Raw genomic sequence first — 22535 nt, 5'->3', positions numbered from 1 at the left:
AAGTCCCACCCCCGGGCCTTTGACGCGAATTTCGTAACACTCTGTATACGATTGACGTCATGCTAAACACATCCATGTTTAACGAAAAATCAACAAATCCAAATTAAGGTTATAATTAATTGAACTCGCACGTGTTTCCAGAATGAAAAGGAAAACAAAACGAGAAATTTCAGAATCAAGCGATTCCGAAAGCGACAGTTCCGAGGCAGAGGTACGATTTATCATAACGTTCCCGACCGTTTTTTTAAATGACTTCTTGCAGTTACAAGAAGCGTTCGCAAAGGGACTACTAAAACCAGGACTCAACATCGTGGAAAACGCTCCGAGAAAGTTCGTAAATGACGAAGCCAGTTTAAAACAAAAGTTATTGGAATTTCAACTAAAACTACCATGGATCGAAAGATTGGATTCCACAAATGATCCTGCTCCGCTTGCACCGGAAATGGCCGCGCAAATTTTGGAGCAGGAAGAGAAACAAAAAAGTTTACGAAGCAACAACAAAAAGTTACCACAGATAGCGATCGAAAATGATCCCGTACTGAACGATTTCAAACGCGAAATGATATTTTATAGACAGGCGCAAGCGGCCGTGTTGTCCTCGATCCCCAAACTTAAAGCACTCAAAATTCAGACCAAAAGGTAACTAGGCACCCGAATTTACTTGTAATAATAGTCAATTTGTAGACCTGACGATTATTTTGCGGAAATGGCAAAATCAGACGAGCACATGCAGAAAATAAGACAAAATCTGATGCAAAAGCAACTTGGCAAAGAACGAAGCGAAAAAATCAAACAGCTGCGTTTGCAGCACAAGGAGGGTAAGGCGTTGCAGACGCAAACGAAGTTAGAACGCCTAAAAGAGAAGAAACAAATACTCGACCGAGTGAAAAAAATGCGAAAGGGCGCAGAGAAAAACTTTGATTTTCTGAATCAAGACGACTCAAAGAAGAAGGGCGGGAAAAAGGCATTAGACAAGCGTAAAGTACGCAACGAGCGATTTGGTTACGGTGGCAAAAAGCGTGGCTCAAAGATGAACACAAAGGAGAGTTCTGCGGACTTTGGTAATCACAGGGGAAAGGGAAAGGCGAGTAGGCCGGGCAAAAATCGACGTAACAATGTAAAAAATAGGCGCAAATAAATGTATTTTACGTTTTTGTGTTCATATTCTCGGGGACAACCTTTGCAACTTTTCTCAGTTCTTTCGTGTACATTTTCGTGCACTGCATTTGCGTCCAGCTAATTGGTACCATCGGATAACCGTGTTCGGAATGCGCGATGACAACACCTAATTCGTTTTCGGCTGTCGACAGGTTGTACGTGTGTGCTTCGGTTATCGGTAACTTTGGATTGTTAAGGTGCTTCAATCGTTTAACAAAAATGCAGAAAGGATACGACTCGTGCCAAGATTACATCGCCAGGACGATAACTTTTGTAAATTTGTACGCGATCTTTGTCGGTTGCGCATACATCTTCTCTTCTTAAAATTCCCCTATACGTTCGGCTAAGCACCGTGTTTCCGATGCACTTTATTACGCACTTGCAAAAGTCTTGGGTCAATATCGTAACTTGAGCCGTAACAATATCTCCTTGTGTGGGAACTAAGGTCTGTTCCCCAGTACTTTGCACTTCGACCACTTTCACCTGAAATATTCAATGTAAGCTCTAGAAATTTTATACAGTGGGTGCTCACGCCATCCTTATCCACCACATCTACAACGCCGGCCAAGGAAGAATAAATATATCCCTGTCGTTCGTAGGTTCCTTGGCCAGATTCGTGGGTCTTGTCGAGAATACAAAGCCGTTGGCCAGGAACACATATTAGTGGTTTTGTCATTTTTAAAATTACGGAAAATTTGAGGTTAAATTTCTTGAAGGTTAAAAAAAGGTCGCATTCTGTGAGATTCGTTGGATTGGGCGCATAGAGGTTGAATTAAACCGCAATTTTGTCAATTATGGCCGTGCCGTATGCACCGAACAAGTTTAGCAGGCTTAGTTTAAGTGTAGCTTAATATCCATGGTAACGATTATTGGGACAATGGTTGTCAAATCAATTGATTTTAAGCTCAGCTTAAATTTTTACGGTGCATACGGCCATAAGTTACTCCGCGCAATCGTTGACTCACCCTGTACAAATTGTACTACATGAACACCTTTTCGAGCGGCGGAATACAATACATGTTACTGCAGTACAATTGCTCTATAAATCCTACATGAAATTGCACATTTTCAACTGCCCTTTAAGGAAAATTGAGTCGGACGTGGCTATTAAGTGCATAAATTAAACTGTTCTTTTGAAGGTAGTTTCGTATGTGACGACATCTCATTGGAAGATCAGGTTTTGTTCTAGTAGTAGCTGCAATATACTTGCATATTCTTATCTACACATACAATCGAAAAAACATAAGGAAGAAATAATATTAACAATAATTGATAGGACGTATTCACTAATTGATGTCAAAAATTAACCTCATAAATTTAACGTTAAATAGAGGATCTTTATTTATTCTAAGCAACCACTTTACAATTGTTAAGTTAGTACGTTTGTGTATCAACAAATACTGTTTTTAGCGCAATACTTATCGTACTGTTTTTTCCAAAAATTGAAATAAGTTGTCACTGCCTTTCTCCACTTGGCGAAGCGTGAAAGATACCATTAATTTTTTTTACATTTTGATACATAAAAATGAATTTCAATGAACTATCGTGATATGTACATCGCTAGTCACGAATTAAAAACACATAAAATCGATCAACTAAAAGGATCACACCCAATATAAGAAACTAAAGCACTTTTGCGACTTTCCCAAATTCACAATTAATACAAAAATAGTAAATCCGTCTGTTTTTAACCGAGAAATAAATCACAAGACTGTCGGCGCCACCAAAGATTCCGGTTAAAAAGTAGAGAGACAAGCGTCGAAAATTAAACAACTGTTGAAGATGAGAAACGTTTCAACATTTACCAACAATTAGGAAGCTGCCAAAAAAGTTACAAATCTCAAATCCTACCATAATCTGTGATACTAATACAACGGCTACAGCCACGAATTAACCCAAAGCTGTTCCCCTTATGTTTTTTTTTTAAATCTCATACAGCGACACATGCCCAAACATGTTCGTGCATTGGTGAAACGTAGGTTTCAATCCACGTCGGAGATTGCCTCTTTGCCAAATCACTCGATTTGAGTGTAACAAGCTCTTAATGAGCACCAAAATGTCTCCACTTTTACAATGATTCTGTTCAACGTGGAGGTAAATGACCTAGAAATAATGTAGGTTAGTCGGCACATTTCGAAATACAGACACATACCATTTCCAGTGGTCAGCAAACGGTATAAGCGCGAATCGGATGTGTGATTACTATCGGCTGCGTGATTGAAAATTGCGCCGCCGCTAGATGGCAATGAAATTATATGGTAGTATTGATCATCGTCTCTATTATTGTTCAATGATACTACTTCAGCGAGCAGGTCCTCGTCTGAAACCTAAAGATCCGTAGATTTTTGGTTCTTTGAGCCGTATAGTAATATGTTACCTCACGATGAAAAGCCTGCTGATCGATACCAAGCTGGTCCTCCCTAACATTCTGGTCGTTCAAGCTACCGTCGGCCGGATTTCGACTTTCGAGCAGCTCGGAATGCTTCTTGCGCTGATGCTGCAGCAACTTCGCCTTGCTCGCGTACTGCTTATGACACCACTGACAAGCTTGTGGGTGCGTCGTAATGCTCCCGACCGTCTGCGAGAAGGTCGGGTTCGGCAGACCGGCGACCTCCGGAAATGAACCCTGCCTTCGGTTGCTCATGGGTAACGCCTGACCGGGATGGTTCTTCAATATGTGCGCCTTTCGCTTCGAGCTGCTCTTGTAGATTTTATCGCAGTATTGGCAGTAGTAGTCGCGCGTCGTTCGTAAAATCGGAAGATTAAGTTCTGGAACGGAATCTGGGCTGATGTCCGGATGACGTTTTGCCAGGTGATTGACCAACATGCCTAGCAAATCAAATGGGCTGATTAGAAGTATACACTTGAATTAAGAAAAAATCGACAAAGTCTTGTAAGTAAGGATGGACAGATTAAAGAACGATCTAGATGAACACTTTTAGTGATGACAAAAGGAAAATGTCAGAGACCACTAAGTTATCATCTTTCTCCATTTTCCCTGCATTCTGGTCTAATGAGCGCAACTGTGATTTTCGTAAAAAAAACACGATGACCCTACTATACTGTATTCATTTTAAGAAGATAGTGGTAGAAAGCATAGGCAAAGAGTTGGTATAGGGAAGCTTTGACCTTCACTGTGATTGGTTAAAACACAAGTCAGTATTACAATGAAACATAGAACGACTGGTGAATTTTGTAAGGTGGTAGTTTGTATTGCCAACTAAACTGCCGAAGTGTCATTAGTTGATATTGTCAAAGATTTATTTCTGTTCGCAGTGCTAAATATTTCTACTTTACAATAATTTGGTGCCGTATTATATTTTTCCTGTGTATGTTCATCTTCAAACACAGCGCCATCTACTACCTTCTTATAATGAATGCAGTATAGTGGAAGAGTAATAGCCTGAGCACAAGCTTACTGTCTCTCTTACATTGCATTGACCATAAATACTATTTTGCTATACATTATTAGCACAGTACCTCATTGAATGGTGGCGCTACTGTCGTTCACTTTAAATTTATAAATTTTTATCTATCCGAAAGCTATTCCGAAAGCGGCGACTGAGTGTACTTGTGTAAGTGGGATCTTTTAAAAAACCCTTCAAAAAAATGACACTTTTAAAATCTATTGCTTAACATTACTGTTCTTTTTTGAAATTCTGACATTACTCATTCCACGAACTCTCGTTAGGGTCAAACATGCCCCTTAAAAATCCTTGAAAATCTTCCTCTTCAAAATCATTTCTGGAACTTCCCTCAATACAAATTTTCTGAAAAAAAATGCATAGCTATCTAGAGATATCAAAAAAAATCTATTTTTTGTTTAGGCCTACTGTTATTATTGACTAGCAAAAATATGTAAATGAAAACGTTGTAGATAATTATGGCCTCAATAATACAAATTTTGTATGTCACTTCTAATTTTTCAGTTAATGACAAACTGTAGCTGCCATGACTTTTTTTTTAAAAAGGCTCTTTTTCGGCGATTCTAACAATAAGTCACTTTGACTTATTTTCATAAATATAAACATTTTTTGTTTTTAATGTCGCATTGGATTGTGTAAGTAGTAGGCTACAAAACAATTGATAAATGTGGTATAAAGCAAAGTGAATTGAAGGGAGTTCCATCAATATTAGCAAAAGCTTCTAGAAGGACTTCCTATTGGTTTACAAGGCACACTTTGGTTCCGTTTCAGTTTTTTATTGGGCGACTACATATAGAAAATTAGAGAGAGAAAATTCTAGCTTATCTTTGATCCCAATAGCGTGCCAGTTTTCCGAACCCAAATTTCGGTTGCGCGATTTTAACAGAGATTGTCGCAAACAACAAGTACTGGAGGATATCAATTGGCCGTGCCAATTTTTTTGAATCGCGGGACAATTATAAAACGTCTGTGGGTCTGAAATGTAATAGCGTTTAGTTAAACTCGTATATGAAATTGTTCGATTAGTGGAAAGTAAAAAATGTAACGCAGTTCTCGTGATGTTATCTAAAATTCCATTAAAGACAATCTGCGCGTACGCATATGCAACTGTTATCATTGCAAGTGCTTACCATGAGCCATGATTAAACCATGAAAGTGACCTATATGGCCGGTGAACTCATTTAGAATAAAACTCGTCCATACTTAAGCGATTAAATCGCATTTAAAGTGGCATTTGGCTTTCGAAAAAATTCAAATAATAAGCGGACAAATTAGCGCGTGCAGGGTAGTTCGGAGTTTGGCTTTTTTTATACACCAAGTAATACTCACGAGTTATTTCTTGGAGAGGCAATTTTGTACAAGCGTAAGGCACAAAAGCAAAAACGATCCAGTTTTCAATTTTTCATGGAGGGAGCCTTTTTCGGCACAAAGAAGATTGAAGAGCGGCGGAAGTTGCAAAGGAACTGTGTTCAGTGAAGAAAGCATGAAGGGAGTGACAAATGCAAGCGTGGAAGAAAGCCAGAAAGAAACATCAGGGAAGCATAACTGGGGATAAAACAAGAAGAAGTTAATAAGTGCTACAGACTGAAAAGGAGACGAATAAAGAATGTGGAGTTAGGGAAAGAAATGTACAGAAAGAAAGAGACTAGTACAGACAGCTTAAAGATTCGCAAAAAAGGAAGCGTGAGAAATATTCGGAAGTGGCGCGAAGCAGTTACGTGAAGCTGAGAAGTTTTGAAAGGAGAAAGGGTGAAAAAATCGGTTTCGTTGATGAAACAATAAAAAAGCTAGAGCTAGAGAACGCACGATTTTTGCCCAAAAATGGCGGAAGTTACCAGATTCTAGTAACTTTAATGTTAGGGATTGTTCCACCTGTTTGGAGATATCTGTATATATTTTTATAAAACATGACAGTACTATGAAGTTAGGTTATGAAAAATGACAGCTATTCAGATTTTATTTGTCAATTTTTTAAGTTGGCAGCAAATTTGCCCAAAAATGGCGGATGATTGCGGTACTTTCTATATTTAGTGACTTTAATGTATGCTTGTTTGGTACGCCCTGTACTGGCAAAGCTAGAAACTTGAAAACAATTTCCAGCGATTTTTCTTGTCCTCTTTTGTTAAAATTTTTTCTCCGAAGCTGTGCAATTAAAGATATGGAATGTGACCATTATTAATGGGACACCCTGTACAATTGGGCCTTACCGTTACGGAGATCCCCATCTGCTCACAAAGATCTTCTTAGGGGTCTACCTTGAAAATCTTGTTTTATGGGGAATCAGATTTGAACCTAAGGGCGTGTTTAGACGGCGGCTTGCGCATCATTCCCGCCAGAGAATAGCGCGAAACTGAAGAATGCTGAAGTCACCTTTGAAATTTTTGTTTACATGGGAAATCATATTTAACTTGAACTTCCAAAGGCGACTCAACGTCAATCCTTTTTTGATCGCCCGTTATTTACCAGCGCCTACTTTTATTGACATTGCCTTTTCCCGTGTATCCACAATACAGGATATTTTTTATAAGCTTCTATGGACATGCGCGTTCGAGACTGACAGTTAAAACGCCGCTCGTGGTGCATTTGCCTCACGAGGTGTGATTCGCGCTCAGCAACCGTTTACACTGCGCGAGGATTGATTCGCGAGTATGACTCGTGAGTCAAATTAGCGCCGTCTAAACTTTATGAAAGTTTCTTAAACATCTTCAAAACCATTGAATAATTTTAGAATTCCCCTAAGAGACGTTTCTAAAAGTATTAATAATTCTTTTAGAGGTTTTTCTAGACACCATCTTGAAAAAATATCTCAGTCACCTTTTTTGACAAAACACATACCACAGATTATATTTTCCCATCAAATAAAATTTGAACTTAAAAATGAAGGCAAAAAAAAATAAAAAAATAATTCACAAACTTATATGTTGGGAACCAAAAGGCCTTAAAAGGCACTAATAAAATAATACACAAAATATAGAAGATTTATCCAGTGAGCGAATTTTTTTATACCTTTGTGAGTTTTTGGTTCGAATCCAAGTCTGGGATGTGGGTTGGGTTGGCTGAAACCCTGTCCACTTAAAAATAAAGACAAAAAAAAATAAGACCATTAGAAAAACTAAGTGATTCCCTGAGGAGAATGAACAAATTTGATGAATAGCCAGACCTAAAACGGATAGAGTGGAGTACTGTATTGGTTCAAAAATCCACTCAAAAATTTCCAAAAATGAGATGCTTTTGGAAAAACTCCAAGATGGAGACTGGACCATTGGCTTCAATTTCACTTCAAAGACAAGCATAAATTCTCTTCCGAAATTATTTTTTTTTGGGATGATGATTGAGGGATAAGGCTTTGGGTACTTGAGAATACATTACCTCTCCGTTTGAATCCGACGAGACAAGCGTGGCACTTGTAAATAAATCGATGATAGTCGGTCGGTTGCACTTTGGGCGTAAACCTCTTGCTATTCTGTATCGCAAGTTTCGAGGCCTTCGGAACCGTGTTCTCGCGTTCCTCCGAATGCATTCGCTTGGTGTGCTCCTTCAGTTTATCCTTGCGCTTAAACTGCTTACCGCAATCGGCACAGAGAAACTCTCGATGGTCGGAATGGCGCAGCAGGTGCATGCGTAGCTTGTCGAGCGTCGGAAACGGCTTATTGCATTGCGGACAGTTGTGCTTGCGTTCACAGTGAAACGCGCGAATGTGCTTTCTGATGATGCTGTACTCCTTGAAAATTTTCTTGCAGTGTGGGCAGGTGTACTTGCCGTCGATGCAGTGCAATGGAACGTGCACTTTTAGTTGTAGGACGTGTTGAAAACTTTCGTTGCACATCGGACACTCGAACATTCGCTTACCTACACTGTGCGTCTTCAAGTGGCAGGCGAGGGCGGAGTTGTTCAAAAATCTCTTATTGCAGGTGTCACATTTTAAAGGCTTCGACTCCTCCGATCCGTGTACCAACATGTGGCGCTACAACACCAGTTAAAACGGAAAACACTCCAAACGGCTTACCTGAATTCGCTCCTGTGATGCAAACACTTTATAACAGACGGGACATTTACAGCCATTCTTGCTGGTCGGCGACTTCTCCACCGATTCACAGCTGTGCTTATTAAGTTCTTCTTTACTTGGAAATTCCTTATTACATTCAACACAGATCGATCGATTGTTATCGGAGTTGATGCGATGCTGCAAACTGTAAGCTTTCAGTAGGGAAAAGGATTCGCAGAACGTATCGCACTTTAAACAGTGACAACTGAAAGCAACTGTTAAAATGGAGCGAATCCGACAAACGCACTTACTTGACAACTGTAAACTTTTCCTCAAAATCGAAACGAGATTCCAACCCGTGCGTCAACAAATGCTTTTTTAGTACCACAAATTTAGGATTCATAAAAACCTCCTTGCAAGAGTTGCACTGGAGCACCTGCTTATGGAATTTCTTCTTAAATTTTTTGCGCTTGCTTTTGAATATTTTCTTCTTCGCCTTCGGGGCCAAATCCCTTTTAACCTCGTCGTGCTTGTCCAGATGCGCCTGCAATTCTATCGACGACGCAAACTGCTTGTCGCATTCAAAGCAAGGCCAGTCGTTTTCTTTCCAGGCGATCGGTTGCAGAAGTGGAAGGGAGTGTTTTTTTGCGTACTCCGAACTGTACCCCACCTAAACATACCATTTTTACACTCAGTTTAGTTTGTGTAGACAAATTAATTTGAACCACAACATGAATTTAGTGGCGCCCGTCACTATTTACTTTTATTTGAAAATAAACCGATAGAAGGAAATATCAAAGGATCCTAAGTATTACAATCACTTAACGATAATTTATTTTAATCTTACAAAATACATCAAATTCATGTCTTGGGCATTGAGATAATGCTTTTGGTCTTTTTCCCAACTTTCTTGGTGCATAAATAACGATTTTGACATGTTTTGATAAAAATTCATGTGGTCGCCAAAAATAGATCAAATTCATGTTGTTATCATTGAGATAATGCTCTTGGTCTTTTTCTCAACGATCTTGGTGCATAAAGAACGATTTTGACTTATTTTGATCAAAATCCATGTGACCTCGGAAAAATAATTTAACATCTTTGAATCACACACATGCGGTTATCAAATGTGCACGTGATCTACTCTTTCAGCATCAAGATAATGAAAGCTTTTACAACGTCAAATTCATGTGTAAAGAATACTTTTGGGTACATTTTGCTCTAAAACTTTCAACCTATACCACAGAGAAGAGTTATATTGAATTGTTACACACCTAAGAGTCATAGGGAAAGTCTGAACTCGATACATGATCTAGGGAATGAAATATGGTGATTTCTATTATATTGAACCCGCAGTTTTTCCTGTTCTCGATTCACTCGAAGTCCAATAACTTTTGTTCATGTTGAACCAGCTTCCTGAAAATCAATAGCGTCCGTCCTTAATGTTCAAAGTACCCGTACACCAAATTTCAACACAAGCGGTCACTTTTAAAAAGAGAGAGCGCACACGGACGGACGACAATACAAAACTATAAAGGACCTCAGGATCCTTAATAATTCAGAGCTTGTGGGATCAATTTTTCCAAAAAATTACCAATACAGCTAACTCTGGGGAGTCGACTTGGGGCGGGCAACGAGGGCCGACGTGCTTTTTAAGTAAAGAACTCGTAACTTTGAAACGCGAGGCGGGTCCAGGCATAATTCAAACTTATATTCGAAGCTCAAGCGGAAGTTGTCTTTATCAAGACACAAATAACGCGTGGGGAGCTAATTAAAATGTGAGGAGGTCAAGATAGTGTAGGAATCTCCAATCAAGAGGACAACAGGGGCGTGAAGATAAGTACTAGAATTTATTTTATTTAGATACTTGATACCTAGAATTGAGGCTAAAATTAAATTGAAGGGGAAAAAATAGAATAGAGGGGTGCAAGTCACTGGAGTAATTAACCAGGCTCGTACGCCCCCGCAACTATACCTTTGAATATAAAATTGGGAAGAAATCTAAGCCTGTACTTTCGCGTGGGTCTCTAAAAGTACCTTTGGATTTATATGCGCGCTTTCCGAAGGCAGTCACTACTCTTCCTTCTTACGGAGCGTTTTGTGTGGAGGACAAAGACAAACTGAACTATCCCACTTACACTCATTATTTGTTGCCCTACTCTTATGGTCTTATGTTGATAATAGGCGCGCGTACATAATTGAAAACGCTGCAAATACCAATTTAGACACAGAAAATTTCATAGAACAAAAATTGTAGACAATTAAATTTACTATAAAAAAGTCCACGGCGGCATATATCTATCTTTAATCGTTTAGCCTTACCAACCATTTAAAGTTGTATCTAGTGTCCTCGTTGGTTTCAATAATATCTTTGAACGCTTAACATATATTAATGGTTAAAGATACATATACAGGGTGTTTTTTAGGGAGCTTTAGTTAAACGTTTCTGGCAAAGTAAAATAGGTAGGTTTTTAAAAACTTGTATTTACAAGTTACTCTGAAGTCCGACTCGATATAAAATATTTTCAAAATAGCCGCACTTACCGGAAGTGGCTAGTAACTTCGTTATTTTAAATGGCAACCCATATTTTTTATTGCATTTTTGGATTCTACCTGAAATTTCAGTTCTTCTAATATTCACATGTTGATATCTGCCATTTATGGTTTTTAAGTTATTTTGACTTTAAGAGAAAAAAATGGCGGATGCAGATGGTACTTTGATAATCGATTACTTGAAACCCTTTTTTATCAGTGCATAGAGAATGAATATGGCTTTCTTTTAGTTACTTAATAAAAAGTTAAGTTGCGGACAACCGCACCTATGAATATCCAAAGTTATAAAACTTCAAAGACTAAAAACTCAGTTTTTTTTAATGGAATGATCATTTTCTTACTATTGCATGAGATAAGGAATCGAAATGGGCATATTTTGACAATACAAATTCCTATAGCTATCTTTAACAGTTTCTGACTTATTCCCATTTTATTGAATTGACACTGTTTTTTTCGGATTTTCTTTTTAGTAGTCAGCCATGATTTTATAACAATCGAACTTTAAACAAATCTAGTGACACTAATTCGCCTCCTGTTATAAGTTAACATAAGTTTTTCAAAAATCGAAAAATGGCTTGCAGTGGTTTCACCTATTTTGGAATTTAATTGTTATTTATGGTGAAATGGTCTGTCCATCGCCGTACGTTTATTCGGACACTGGAACGAAATTGTATGAATTTTGGAAATTTTGTACCAACATAAGTGATATTGGTATCAGTGACTTTCTAGTTTATTACTAAAATTTGTACCTGTCAAAAATTTAAATAACTTAACACCTGTTGGCCGCATGGATTAAATGTCGTAATTTTTGCCTTTTGGCTTGTTTCGTGTTTTTGAATACGTAATCTGTCAACATCCTAGCTTGCTACCTTTATACCTATTGGAGTAGTACTTCCCCCATCTTAACCACCCAATAATAGTTACCAGCACCTAGTGCTGAAAGGGATATTCATTCTCTATGCACTGATAAAAAAGGGTTGCCATGACTACAACCGGTTTCAAGTAATCAATGATCAAAGTACCATCTGCATCCGCCATTTTTTTTCTTAAAGACCTTAAAGTCAAAATAACCTAAAAACCATAAATGGCAGATATCAACAAGTGGATATCAAAAGAACTGAAATTTTACGTAGAATCCAAAAATGCAATAAAAAATAGGGGTTGCCATTTAAAATATCGAAGTTACTATCTACTTCCAGAAGTGCAGCCATTTTGAAAATATTTTACATCGATTCGGCCTTCGGAGTAATTCCTAAGTACAAATTTTTAAAAACCTACCTATTTATTTTCCCAGAAACGTTTAACTAAAGTTCCCAAAAAAAAAAGTCAAAATAACCTAAAAACCATAAATGGCAGATATCAACAAGTGGATATCAAAAGAACTGAAATTTTACGTAGAATCCAAAAATGCAATAAAAAATAGGGGTTGCCATTTAAAATATCGAAGTTACTATCTACTTCCAGAAGTGCAGCCATTTTGAAAATATTTTACATCGATTCGGCCTTCGGAGTAATTCCTAAGTACAAATTTTTAAAAACCTACCTATTTATTTTCCCAGAAACGTTTAACTAAAGTTCCCAAAAAAAAACACCCTGTATGCTGTCGCGGACTTTTTTGTAGGAAATTAAATTCTCTACAACCTATAATTTATTCTGTACGAAGTTTCGTTTTTACAGCGTTTGAAAGTAATGTGGGTACCTTTCGTTTTGTAACTGAATCTAAAATTCAAAGGTTGCGAGCAATTTTATGGTACTCTTCAATGTTTTCCTACCATTATTTTATTTTCCTATTCGATTGGGGTTTGTGCGCTATTCAATTTTTATAAGGGATGTCCTGTGCCTAAACTTTTTAGATTATTTAATATTTTTTACAAAACAATAATGAATTACATGTTTATAAACAGGATCGAGTAAAAATATTGAATAACCTAAAAACTATGGGGTTTAGGCACAGGATACCCCTTCTAAGAATTGAAGACCACACAACAGAACATCGAATAAAGAAACAAAATAGCACTTTTAAATCTAGAAATTTAACAATTTTTTTGTAAACACCCTGTATGATTAAATTCAACTTTCTCATTACCAAGGTGTTGCCTTTTATTCAGATTAAAATTATAGATCAAACGTATTTCTTAACTTTATAATCAAGGTCGCTACGATTTATCAAAGTGGCGCTGGTTTCTAGAGAATTATTTGGAAAAAAATTAATAATTTGGCTTGTAGAGGTTAAAAAATGACATCGCATTAGTTAAAAATAGACAGGCTGTTCCATTTAAAAAAATCAGCTGTGTATTGACACCAAAAACATGAGACACTCTGTACATTCAAAAATAATTTCTGTAGATGCACAACCTTCTATAGTTGACATTTATTTGCACATAAGATTTTTTGATATTTTTTACCAGGTATGAGCTAGGAAAGACCGACGCAGTGTTATTAGTACCCTGTATTGTTACATTACATTTTTAAATGTTATTGTTTTTTTATGGAAAGATATAAAAAAAGTAATCCCGAAAATTAACAATCTGTTACCAAGCAAATTTCTTCCGATCTTTTATATTATCCGTAGTTGGCCATTTCTTTTGATAACAAAACAATACGGCAACTGATTACCAGATCACCGTAGGCATCATAGTCATTGATTAATTAAAAACACAAATTTAAAAAACCATGGTTTGTCTTTTAAAGTGGGTGACTCCCAGAGCGTCCTCAATTCTTTCCATTATTGGAACCCTAAACCCACCATTTCCAACAATTCTCCCGATGATTTTTGCGAATTGACGGACTGTCAAATTTTTTTCAAAATCCGAAGAATTTTGCTAGTTAACAAATGGAATAATTTCCGAAATATAACAAGAAATGTAGCTCCATAATAGGCGAACAGAAAGCTCTCGGAAGGACGTACATTAAAAAAATAGGTCAAAATCCGTCCGTCAATTTGCAAAAATCATTAGGACAATTTTTGGGTTGTACAAAAATTTAAAACGCTATGGGAGTTACCCAATTTGTTTGTTTATTTAATCAATGGCTATGATACCTACAGTGTCGTATTGTTTTGTTATCAAAAGAAGTGACCAAATACGGATTTTCAAAAAGATCGGATGAATTTTACTCAGTAATAACAGATTGTTGATTTTCGGGAATGCTTTTTTATATTTCTCCATAAAAAACAATAACAATTAAAAATGAACGTTCCATACTAAATGTATCTCACAGAAAATTCGATTCTAAACAAATTCACTCTTCTCAGATAAGTATTAGGTAGATACTTACCTGAAAAATTACCTCACCGGCAAAAAATGGAAAACTTCATAAAAAATATCACTTCTCTTCATTTTTTGCCTCAGGCCAATAGTTAACGAGAAAATTATTCTTCATTTTTTGAATATTAACATTGTTAACAATATGTTCCGGAAGTTTCCGCCCAGGGGGACTATGAGTTTCGGATTCAGCGGATGCTTTTACATAGGGTTTTGCTGAGTGAAATGACATCCAGCCCAAACCATACTTTTGCTGAATTATAGTGCTTTGCTTCGCGCCCTTCTGATAGGGTATTATTACTATGGGTAAAAATAAATGTGTAATAGCAAAGGAGCTCTTAGGTATGGCTATATATGTGCATATCAAAATTTTGAACCTGGTGTTAGATTTGCTTTTATTCCAAGTGAATATGTATAAAATTTCATTAAAATGCCTTCATCTTTATAATAGTACGCATTTATGGAAGAACACCATAGATATTTTTTATATGTCCCTAAGACAGTTTGCAAGATCATGTGACAATATCCAAGGACTGTAAAAAATTGTTCACAGCATTTTTTTTCTTTTTTATTTCTTTTGTTTTTTTATAATTTAATACTCTTAACATATATTTTTTTATATTCTTTGTTTTAGAATAGTTTTTTTTTATTAACAATACGTGAGCATTGTTATTGGGGCAACCTGTTATGTTTATAAATAAATAAATAAGAAAGTTGGCACTGCGCATGCGCAAAACTAAATTTTCAAAAAGACGTTACATTTGCTTTTATTCCAAGTGCATATGTATCAAATATCATTTAAATACATTTATAAATAAAAAGTTTGCAATTTCCCATTTACTTAGGCTTCTTCCTAATTTTATATTCAAAGACTATACCTACCTCGAGGTACTATCTATAACATTGAATTGAAAATGTTTAGTGGTTCTTTAAAAGCGGAGAAATTTTGTAAATTGTAACTTTTGGCTCTTCTATTTCAATAGGTTGCCAACCCTTGAGCTAAGAAGATAAACTCTTTTTTAAAATTGCCTTTGCCTTACATTCCATTTACAATTGTATATGGGTACCACTAATTTCATGAATTGCAACCTTGCACACGAAGAAACCGACTAACTTACCAACAGTTCCTGTTTCGGCAATATATTCGTCACAGTATTATAAAACAGAGAACTACCCCGTTGAACGACGACTACATTCTGTTCCATGTAAGTTTCGGCTCGTCTCACGTAACACATCCAATTAGCAACACCTGTTGAAAAAAACATGCAGCAGCGAATCGACTAAGCTTTGCAAACTCACGATCGTCCGAAACATCCAAACGATGGACCGTTCCATTGTCAGACTCCACCAGCAAGTGAAAACCCTCGCTATCGGGCTGACAGTCGTTAACCACCACAAGCCCCTCGAGCGGACCGAACTGTGTCTGCTTCGGGATCAACTTCTGGGCGAACACGCCGTATCCCCCCTTATCGTTTTTAATGATTGCCAAGTAATGGGCCGGCAGTGTTGCTTTCGCACGCGACTCCACAGGTTTGTCGCTTATTGTACGAATTTTGTTCACTGAAATGGCACAGGTGAAAACGACACGACGTATGTGAAGTTAGCATATCATTATTATCAAAAACTGACACTCAACATCTCATTTTTTGTTTGATAGTTGTAAATGCACTCGCAATAATTGAATTTTTGAAAAAAGCTAGCGAAAAGTACCCTAAAAAATCACAGCAAAGGACTCAAAATTCACATCTGATTTTTTAATCAATTTCTTTGTGCTCAAATTAGTTCTAGAGTTCCACACGGAACATACACAATTTTTTAATATTTTTTTATTTTTTCCAATTTTCACATTTTATTCTGAATTTGAGAAACTTGTGTACACTTAATTTTATAGCCACATTTTTACGTAGAATTGTTGGGATTATGACTCAAGTAAGAAAAGTTTACGTAACCGTTTTTATTTTTTCATTTTAATTTTTTATTACAGAATTTCTTTCCTGTTTCCTAAGTTTTTCGAATTTTTCTAAAATTCTATTTGTGAATTCTTCAGTAGGATTCTGAGTGGTTTTTTTAACGCTATACAAATTTTATATTCTTCTTTACACGCTTGCCCTTGAAATTTAGACAGCTATCAAAATTAATTTTCCAAATTTTTCAATTTTTTTTAATTTCTAAAGATCGGTAGATTTGTGAATAATTTATTTTAAAGTTTTGTATATACCTCTGCTTGTTTACTTTGCAAGTAATTTTTTAATTTTTCTGTATTTTCCCTAATTGCTCCATATTTCAATATTCTGGATTTTTAAATTTTTAATTTGGATCTTACCAATATTTTCATATTTTTTTATCTTTCCAATTTTTTAAATTTTTATGAATTTTATGAATGGATATTTAATCATATTCAATTTTTTTCGGATGTGTCCAATTTTTCGATTGTTTAATTTGTATTGAATTTTTGTTAATCTTTTCTTTCTTCTTTTTAAACTTAAGCATGAAATTTAAACTATTAGTAGTATTTCACAAATGTTCTTAATTTCTGATTTGTAACATATTTTTTTTAATTTGTTGTACACAATTTATAGTTGTTTTCCTCTCGGGAAGAACAATGTCAAATTTTTGTGCTACATCTCCTGGGTATTTTTAAATTTGGCAAATTTTAGAATTATTTCAAATTAACGCACAAGCTCAAGAAAAATTATCAATTCCATAATAACAATTTAAAATAAATGAGACCATCCAACATGGCAGGAGGTGCGGATGAGAGTACAACCGCTCCTACAGTGTGTGCTGTTTGCAACAAAAATACACTATCACGAAAATTGTGCGGAAACCAAATTAAAATGGAGCACTAAAGAATACACACATTTCTCAGTATATTACAAACAGAAACACCTCCTCACGTACCATGTGTCCCATTTTGGTTGAGACGCAGTATATCTCAGCTGTTTTTAAAGATAGACTTGCGGTTTTCGCGACCCTGTGCAAACTTTTAATATCACACACAGAATCACTCTACCTACGTTTGTTTTGGAGATACAGAGTGAAAACGAAAAGTTTGACTTTTTGGGATGTTATTATATGTTACTACTCAGATGTAAAATAGAAAAAAGGTAAAAACTGTTTATTTTAGATATATTTACGCAGAAACCAGTGGCGTAGTTAAAAAAAATGTTTGGACCACAGTGTCTCGACACAATGTATTTATTAAGTGCAACACCCTATACTGATTGTATCAAATTTCGTGTTAAGTACAGAGATCTCACTTATTAGTTATTAGCATAGATAGAGAGTACGTTAAGTGGACAAAAATGATCCTCGAGTTATGCCAAATAATAGTTACTTTATTATACAAGAAGGGAAAATATCCCTTTATCGTCGTGTATAATACAAAACTTTATTTTATAGCAGAAGCTATATAAATCATTGAAAAGCTTCTGACAATTCTGAATTTAATTTAGAGACGTCAAAAATAGCATAGGTTCTGCCGTCGTGATCATTTCTATAGAAACAGAATTGTCATATGTTCTGGACGTCAGTTTATATCGTGCATTTGAAATAAGAATGACAGATGTCTTTAGAATGCACACTCATCTGTTTCACTTTATCTACCCTAACGGTTAAAGTGATCACTTTATGTATCCTTCCGGTTAAAGAACGGCTTAGCCTACTCATTCAAACCTATTAAAATATCATTTTAACATGTACTATAAAATAAAATAAAAAAACATTATTTAGCCCACGTTTAAAAAATATTGCGAAAAATAACATCATTGACGTTTTTGGCTTTAAGATCATTATTTGAGGAGGTATTTAAAAACCAAACAACCTTTCTTTAGGGAACTTTTTCTGTTGTTTTAGAATTTAGATGATGGAAATGAATTTTCGTTAACATTAATACTTTTGATACCAACTTTTGTTTTTCATATGGGAGCCATTTTAAAGTTTTAGGTCATCACATGTTTATAAAAAAAACAAAAGAAGTTCAAAATTAAAAAAAAACCCCCATTTCAGGTGACATTTTAGTCTATATGAACATTTATTATAGTTAAATTCGGGTTTTTAATAAAGAAATTCGATTGTTTATGCATATTGCCTGATTTCAAAAATGTATATCATGCTCATAAAAAAATTTAAAAAAAAACAAATTTTAGAAACAAATTTCGAGTAAGTAATTATAGCAAAATGTATGAAAAATCGAATTTCTTTAATAAAAACCTGAATGTAACTGTAGTAATGTTCAAATTGACTATGATGTGACTAAAAACTTGTGTTATTAAAGGTTTAAAAAAAAGTGGCACAGGGTGGTGAAAACCGCAAGTCTCAATCATTAAAAACAGCTGAGATACACTGCAGTCTCAACCAAAACAGGACACACAGTACATGGACATTGTTCTCTTGGTAACGAGAGAACTTTTATAATATTTCTCTAATGAATACATTCTGGATTATATTCTCCTAGTTGCCAGAAAAAATGTACATTTTTTAAAAGTTGCTCAGTGAATTAAGCGTAGAAACGCCCCCTCGTACATTATACTCCTGATACGAAAGTCTAAACTAAAAATCTCTGAGCAATTTTGTGGAGCACAGAAACAGATGTCCTCATGGATCATGTTCTCCTGGTAGCCAGAAAAATGGATAACATTTGGAAACACCTCCTAACACATTATATTCTCCTAATACATAAGATTAAACAAAAGTAAAGTCTTGAAGCAGTTTTGTTGGGTATAGAAAATGACCTTTTTATGTCTTATGTTCTCCATGGATCCAGAGAAAGTTAATACCATTTTCTTTGCATTAATTAACAAACAAAAAATAAAAATAAATTTTCCAAGGAAATATTTTACAAAGCGTGCATGGCGCAGACAAATTAACTAATTTTTTTGATAATTTTTTTATTAATCATTATTCTTCAAATTCTCATACTTAATAATTATCTTAAACATTTTGGCGGAGGAGGAAATTGACTAGCAAACTCTCTAGAGCAATTGATAGCGCATTTTTCGCAAACTCTGACTGAAACCTCCAAAGGACTCTTTTTCAAAAAATTTTTGATTCTGAAATGTTTTTAGAAACCATTTTGAAAATGGTTCCACTTGAAACATTTACAGGAATTTTATTATAAATTTTTTTGAAACTACGGTATCCTCCTTGAAAGATTTTTTGGGTTTCAGAAATGTTACAAATCTCTTCAGAAACTTTTTTTGACATCCGCCTACTTCATAACAATGCGAAATAATTAACTTTACTACAATTCTTTGTTCAATCTTGTGCTATTTTAAATCATTGTGGGCAAATAAAACTATTAAGAAATTCTCCAATTTTCGATAATAATGCCAACGTCACACCCATACAATTTACTTACATAAGATACCCTCTTCCTTCTCGTTCAACTTCAGATCGTGCTGCCTAAGCGATCTCCGCAGATTCTCATTCTCCTTCTCCTCGAAGTCCTCAGTTTTAATTTCTAAATCGGTCAAGTTCTGCTGTATCACCGAGTTGGAGATGAGTTCAGCCGCCTCGACGATATCGGGCAGTTGTGACTTTAAAGTGGAGACGTCCAATGTTAAAAGGTCGGGATCCAGTAGGGGATCGGGGGCTAGAGCATCTAATAGGTGTTGCTCGTCGGCCAAGCATCGTTCGACTAAGTACTCCTGAGTGCTGACGTTATACGATATGCCGGTTGTTTGGTCGGTAATTAACAGTTCCACTTCTTGTTCGGGATTCCGATCGGACACCAACTGCAGAACACCCGGATTCGGAGGATTCGTTGTGGGCTCTTGGTTTAATAGATATCTATTGCTGACAACTTCTTTCAGAAGGTTCGTTTCCGAATTCGTTAGGTTCGGTATGTGTTCTAGTGGTGCGTTTGGTTCGACTAGCTGATTGATGAACGAATCACGACTCGCATTGAGTAATGGTTGGTTGGTATTGGAGGTGATTAGTTGTGGTACAACAACAGAGTTGTTATACGCAATGTCGGGATCGTTCGCCGATGGACTGTAACACGCTGCCGAGCTCATATTGGGATCCAACGGACTTACATGATCTTGGAAGTCGGTAATTGTCGTTGTCGTTCGGGTTGCGAAGTCCTCTGTGGAAATCTTATATTCATCCGTATCCTTAACGTATTCCACCTACAGACAGAGAGTGAAAATCGGAAGTTTAACAATTGTCCCTTTGTACTTACAGCGATAAACAAATAGGTTTGATTTCTGTTCGTCCCATTTGGTGTCGATGTCCAAGGGTTTGTGTTGAAATTAGCGATACTTAGGGTGTTATTGCATTCCGCAGGGCTCTCAAGGGTACTTTCCATTTTTCTTTAATTTTGCAGGTCTATGTATATCATATACAAGTACGAACGCGCTGTGAAAATGCTAACGATATTAGCGGTGGAAAAGTTGAGTAAATAGGTAAAAGAGGTTTATTTTTAAATTGATTTAACGAGTGAAAAGATCTAATTTGTAAACAATAAATTAAAGTTTAGAACCCACCTTTATTACGGATGCCATTTTGTTTAGTACTGTCGTGACGTACTACCGCGCAAATGCGCATGCCCGATGTTAAATGTGGGAAATTCCAATTATGATTACGTCTTTAATACGGCCTATAATTTATTGTTCAAAAGATACAGTACTACCTTTGTTTATAAACGGTACTACAGTACTAAAAAGTATTACTTTGGGAAATTTATATTTGAACCCCAACGATGATTAGATAATAAACTCCTAAAAACTAGGCCGCCCACCACATCGCTATGCATACATTGGATGTGGATAGGTATGCGGCGCTGGAAGACAGTGGAACTGGTTACACTTGTACCATTGTACTATGCGATCAAAAATGAGTTGCTGTCGAGTCACCTTTGAAATTTTAATTACATGGGAAATCGAATTTAACTTGAACTGCCAAAGGCGACTCGACAGAAATTCATTTTTGATCGTCCGTTATACTAATAAATATACAATGCTTATACATACCTCATCAACCGACTTCGCTTTACGCTTATTCGGCAATTCTACATCTGAACATGACAAGCAAGGAAATACAAATTGACTATTTGTGCTATACCTCTTAGATCCCTGTCGAATAAGTTGGACATAATTTAAAAAAAAATAAAATAATCGGTCATGTCCTATAACCTTGCTTCCAGATATTTCCACACTGTTAGAAAAACTATTACTTCGCAGAATTAATGAGGACATTGAGCCCCAACATTGGATTCCGGAATATCAGTTTGGGTTTCGTCGCGCTCACTCCACGGTACAGCAGGTCCATCGAATGGCACAAGTTATAAACAATGAACTTGAAAATAGTAATACTGTTCAGCGGTCTTTCGCATTTGACAAAGTATGGCATCCTGGATTACTATATAAAATCAAACAAACACTCCCTACAGCCTATTTAAATATATTAAAACTATACCTGAGCGAGAGAACATTCCAAACCAAAGTAAGTAAAGAAACATCAGACCATCTTCGCCATTAATTCTGGAGTGCCCCAAGGTAGTGTTTTAGGGCCTTTGCTCTACATTCTGACCTGCCAATGACACAAAATACAACAGGAACATTTGCAGACGACACTGCAATTCTATCCAGTGGCAAAAAACCCTCAAATAGCATCAGACTCACTTGTTTGAACTACAACAATGGCTAAATAAATGGAAAATTAAAGTGAATGAGAACAAATCGGTACATGTAACATTTGCCCTCCATAAACAATTATTATGTCCAGCAGCAGTGATAAATAATGTGCAGATACCACAGATGGAAACGGCAAAATACTTAGGACACGTGCCGCAATGTATTCCGTGACCACAACATACTGACCGTGTTTTCAATATATTTACACAACTGCCTTATTTACACGCATCAAAACAAATCACACTATGATCTGCACAGTGATATTCACAATCGTGATACGAGGACCAAAAATAAAATTTATCTGCCCAAACCGAAACACCCTTTTTTTAAAAAATCTCCGACATACCGCAGTATATTTTACTATAACTTATTACCCCAAACAATAAAAAATAGCCGATCACTGAAGCAGTTCAAAACCAAAATACGACGTTTCCTAGCGGCCAATGTTATTTATAATGAGGGCGAGTACCTAACTGTATGTGAAAATGTTATTGTCTATTAAATGTTTGTTGGA

The 22535-nt window shown here is 36.1% G+C and overlaps 3 protein-coding genes across 3 annotated transcripts; 1 reads left to right on the top strand and 2 right to left on the bottom strand.

Annotated features, from left to right (window-relative positions):
• The first annotated feature begins 56 nt into the window (after positions 1–56).
• LOC116176786 (probable rRNA-processing protein EBP2 homolog) lies at positions 57–1152 on the top strand. Its single transcript, XM_031495545.1, has 3 exons — positions 57–211; positions 263–639; positions 685–1152. Exons 1-3 carry the CDS (start codon positions 143–145, stop codon positions 1136–1138), a joined length of 900 nt encoding a protein of 299 aa, XP_031351405.1. The 5' UTR covers positions 57–142; the 3' UTR covers positions 1139–1152.
• LOC116176787 (exosome complex component CSL4) lies at positions 1126–2319 on the bottom strand. The gene is made up of 3 exons (XM_031495546.1): positions 1691–2319; positions 1393–1641; positions 1126–1340 (listed from the first exon to the last, which is right to left on the bottom strand). The coding sequence occupies exons 1-3, from the start codon at positions 1832–1834 to the stop codon at positions 1146–1148; spliced, it is 588 nt and encodes a 195-aa protein (XP_031351406.1). The 5' UTR covers positions 1835–2319; the 3' UTR covers positions 1126–1145.
• Positions 2320–2470: 151 nt separating this feature from the next.
• LOC116176784 (PR domain zinc finger protein 10-like) lies at positions 2471–21032 on the bottom strand. The gene is made up of 11 exons (XM_031495543.1): positions 20873–21032; positions 20569–20744; positions 19744–20515; positions 15684–15944; positions 15503–15633; positions 8880–9238; positions 8590–8833; positions 7953–8547; positions 3536–3987; positions 3311–3485; positions 2471–3261 (listed from the first exon to the last, which is right to left on the bottom strand). Exons 2-11 carry the CDS (start codon positions 20692–20694, stop codon positions 3242–3244), a joined length of 3135 nt encoding a protein of 1044 aa, XP_031351403.1. The 5' UTR covers positions 20695–20744; positions 20873–21032; the 3' UTR covers positions 2471–3241.
• Positions 21033–22535: the final 1503 nt, after the last annotated feature.

The sequence above is a fragment of the Photinus pyralis genome, unplaced genomic scaffold, assembly GCF_008802855.1.
Source record: "Photinus pyralis isolate 1611_PpyrPB1 unplaced genomic scaffold, Ppyr1.3 Ppyr1.4_LG7, whole genome shotgun sequence".
Lineage (NCBI taxonomy): Eukaryota > Metazoa > Arthropoda > Insecta > Coleoptera > Lampyridae > Photinus > Photinus pyralis.
This window is presented reverse-complemented; position numbering and strand designations above follow the sequence as displayed.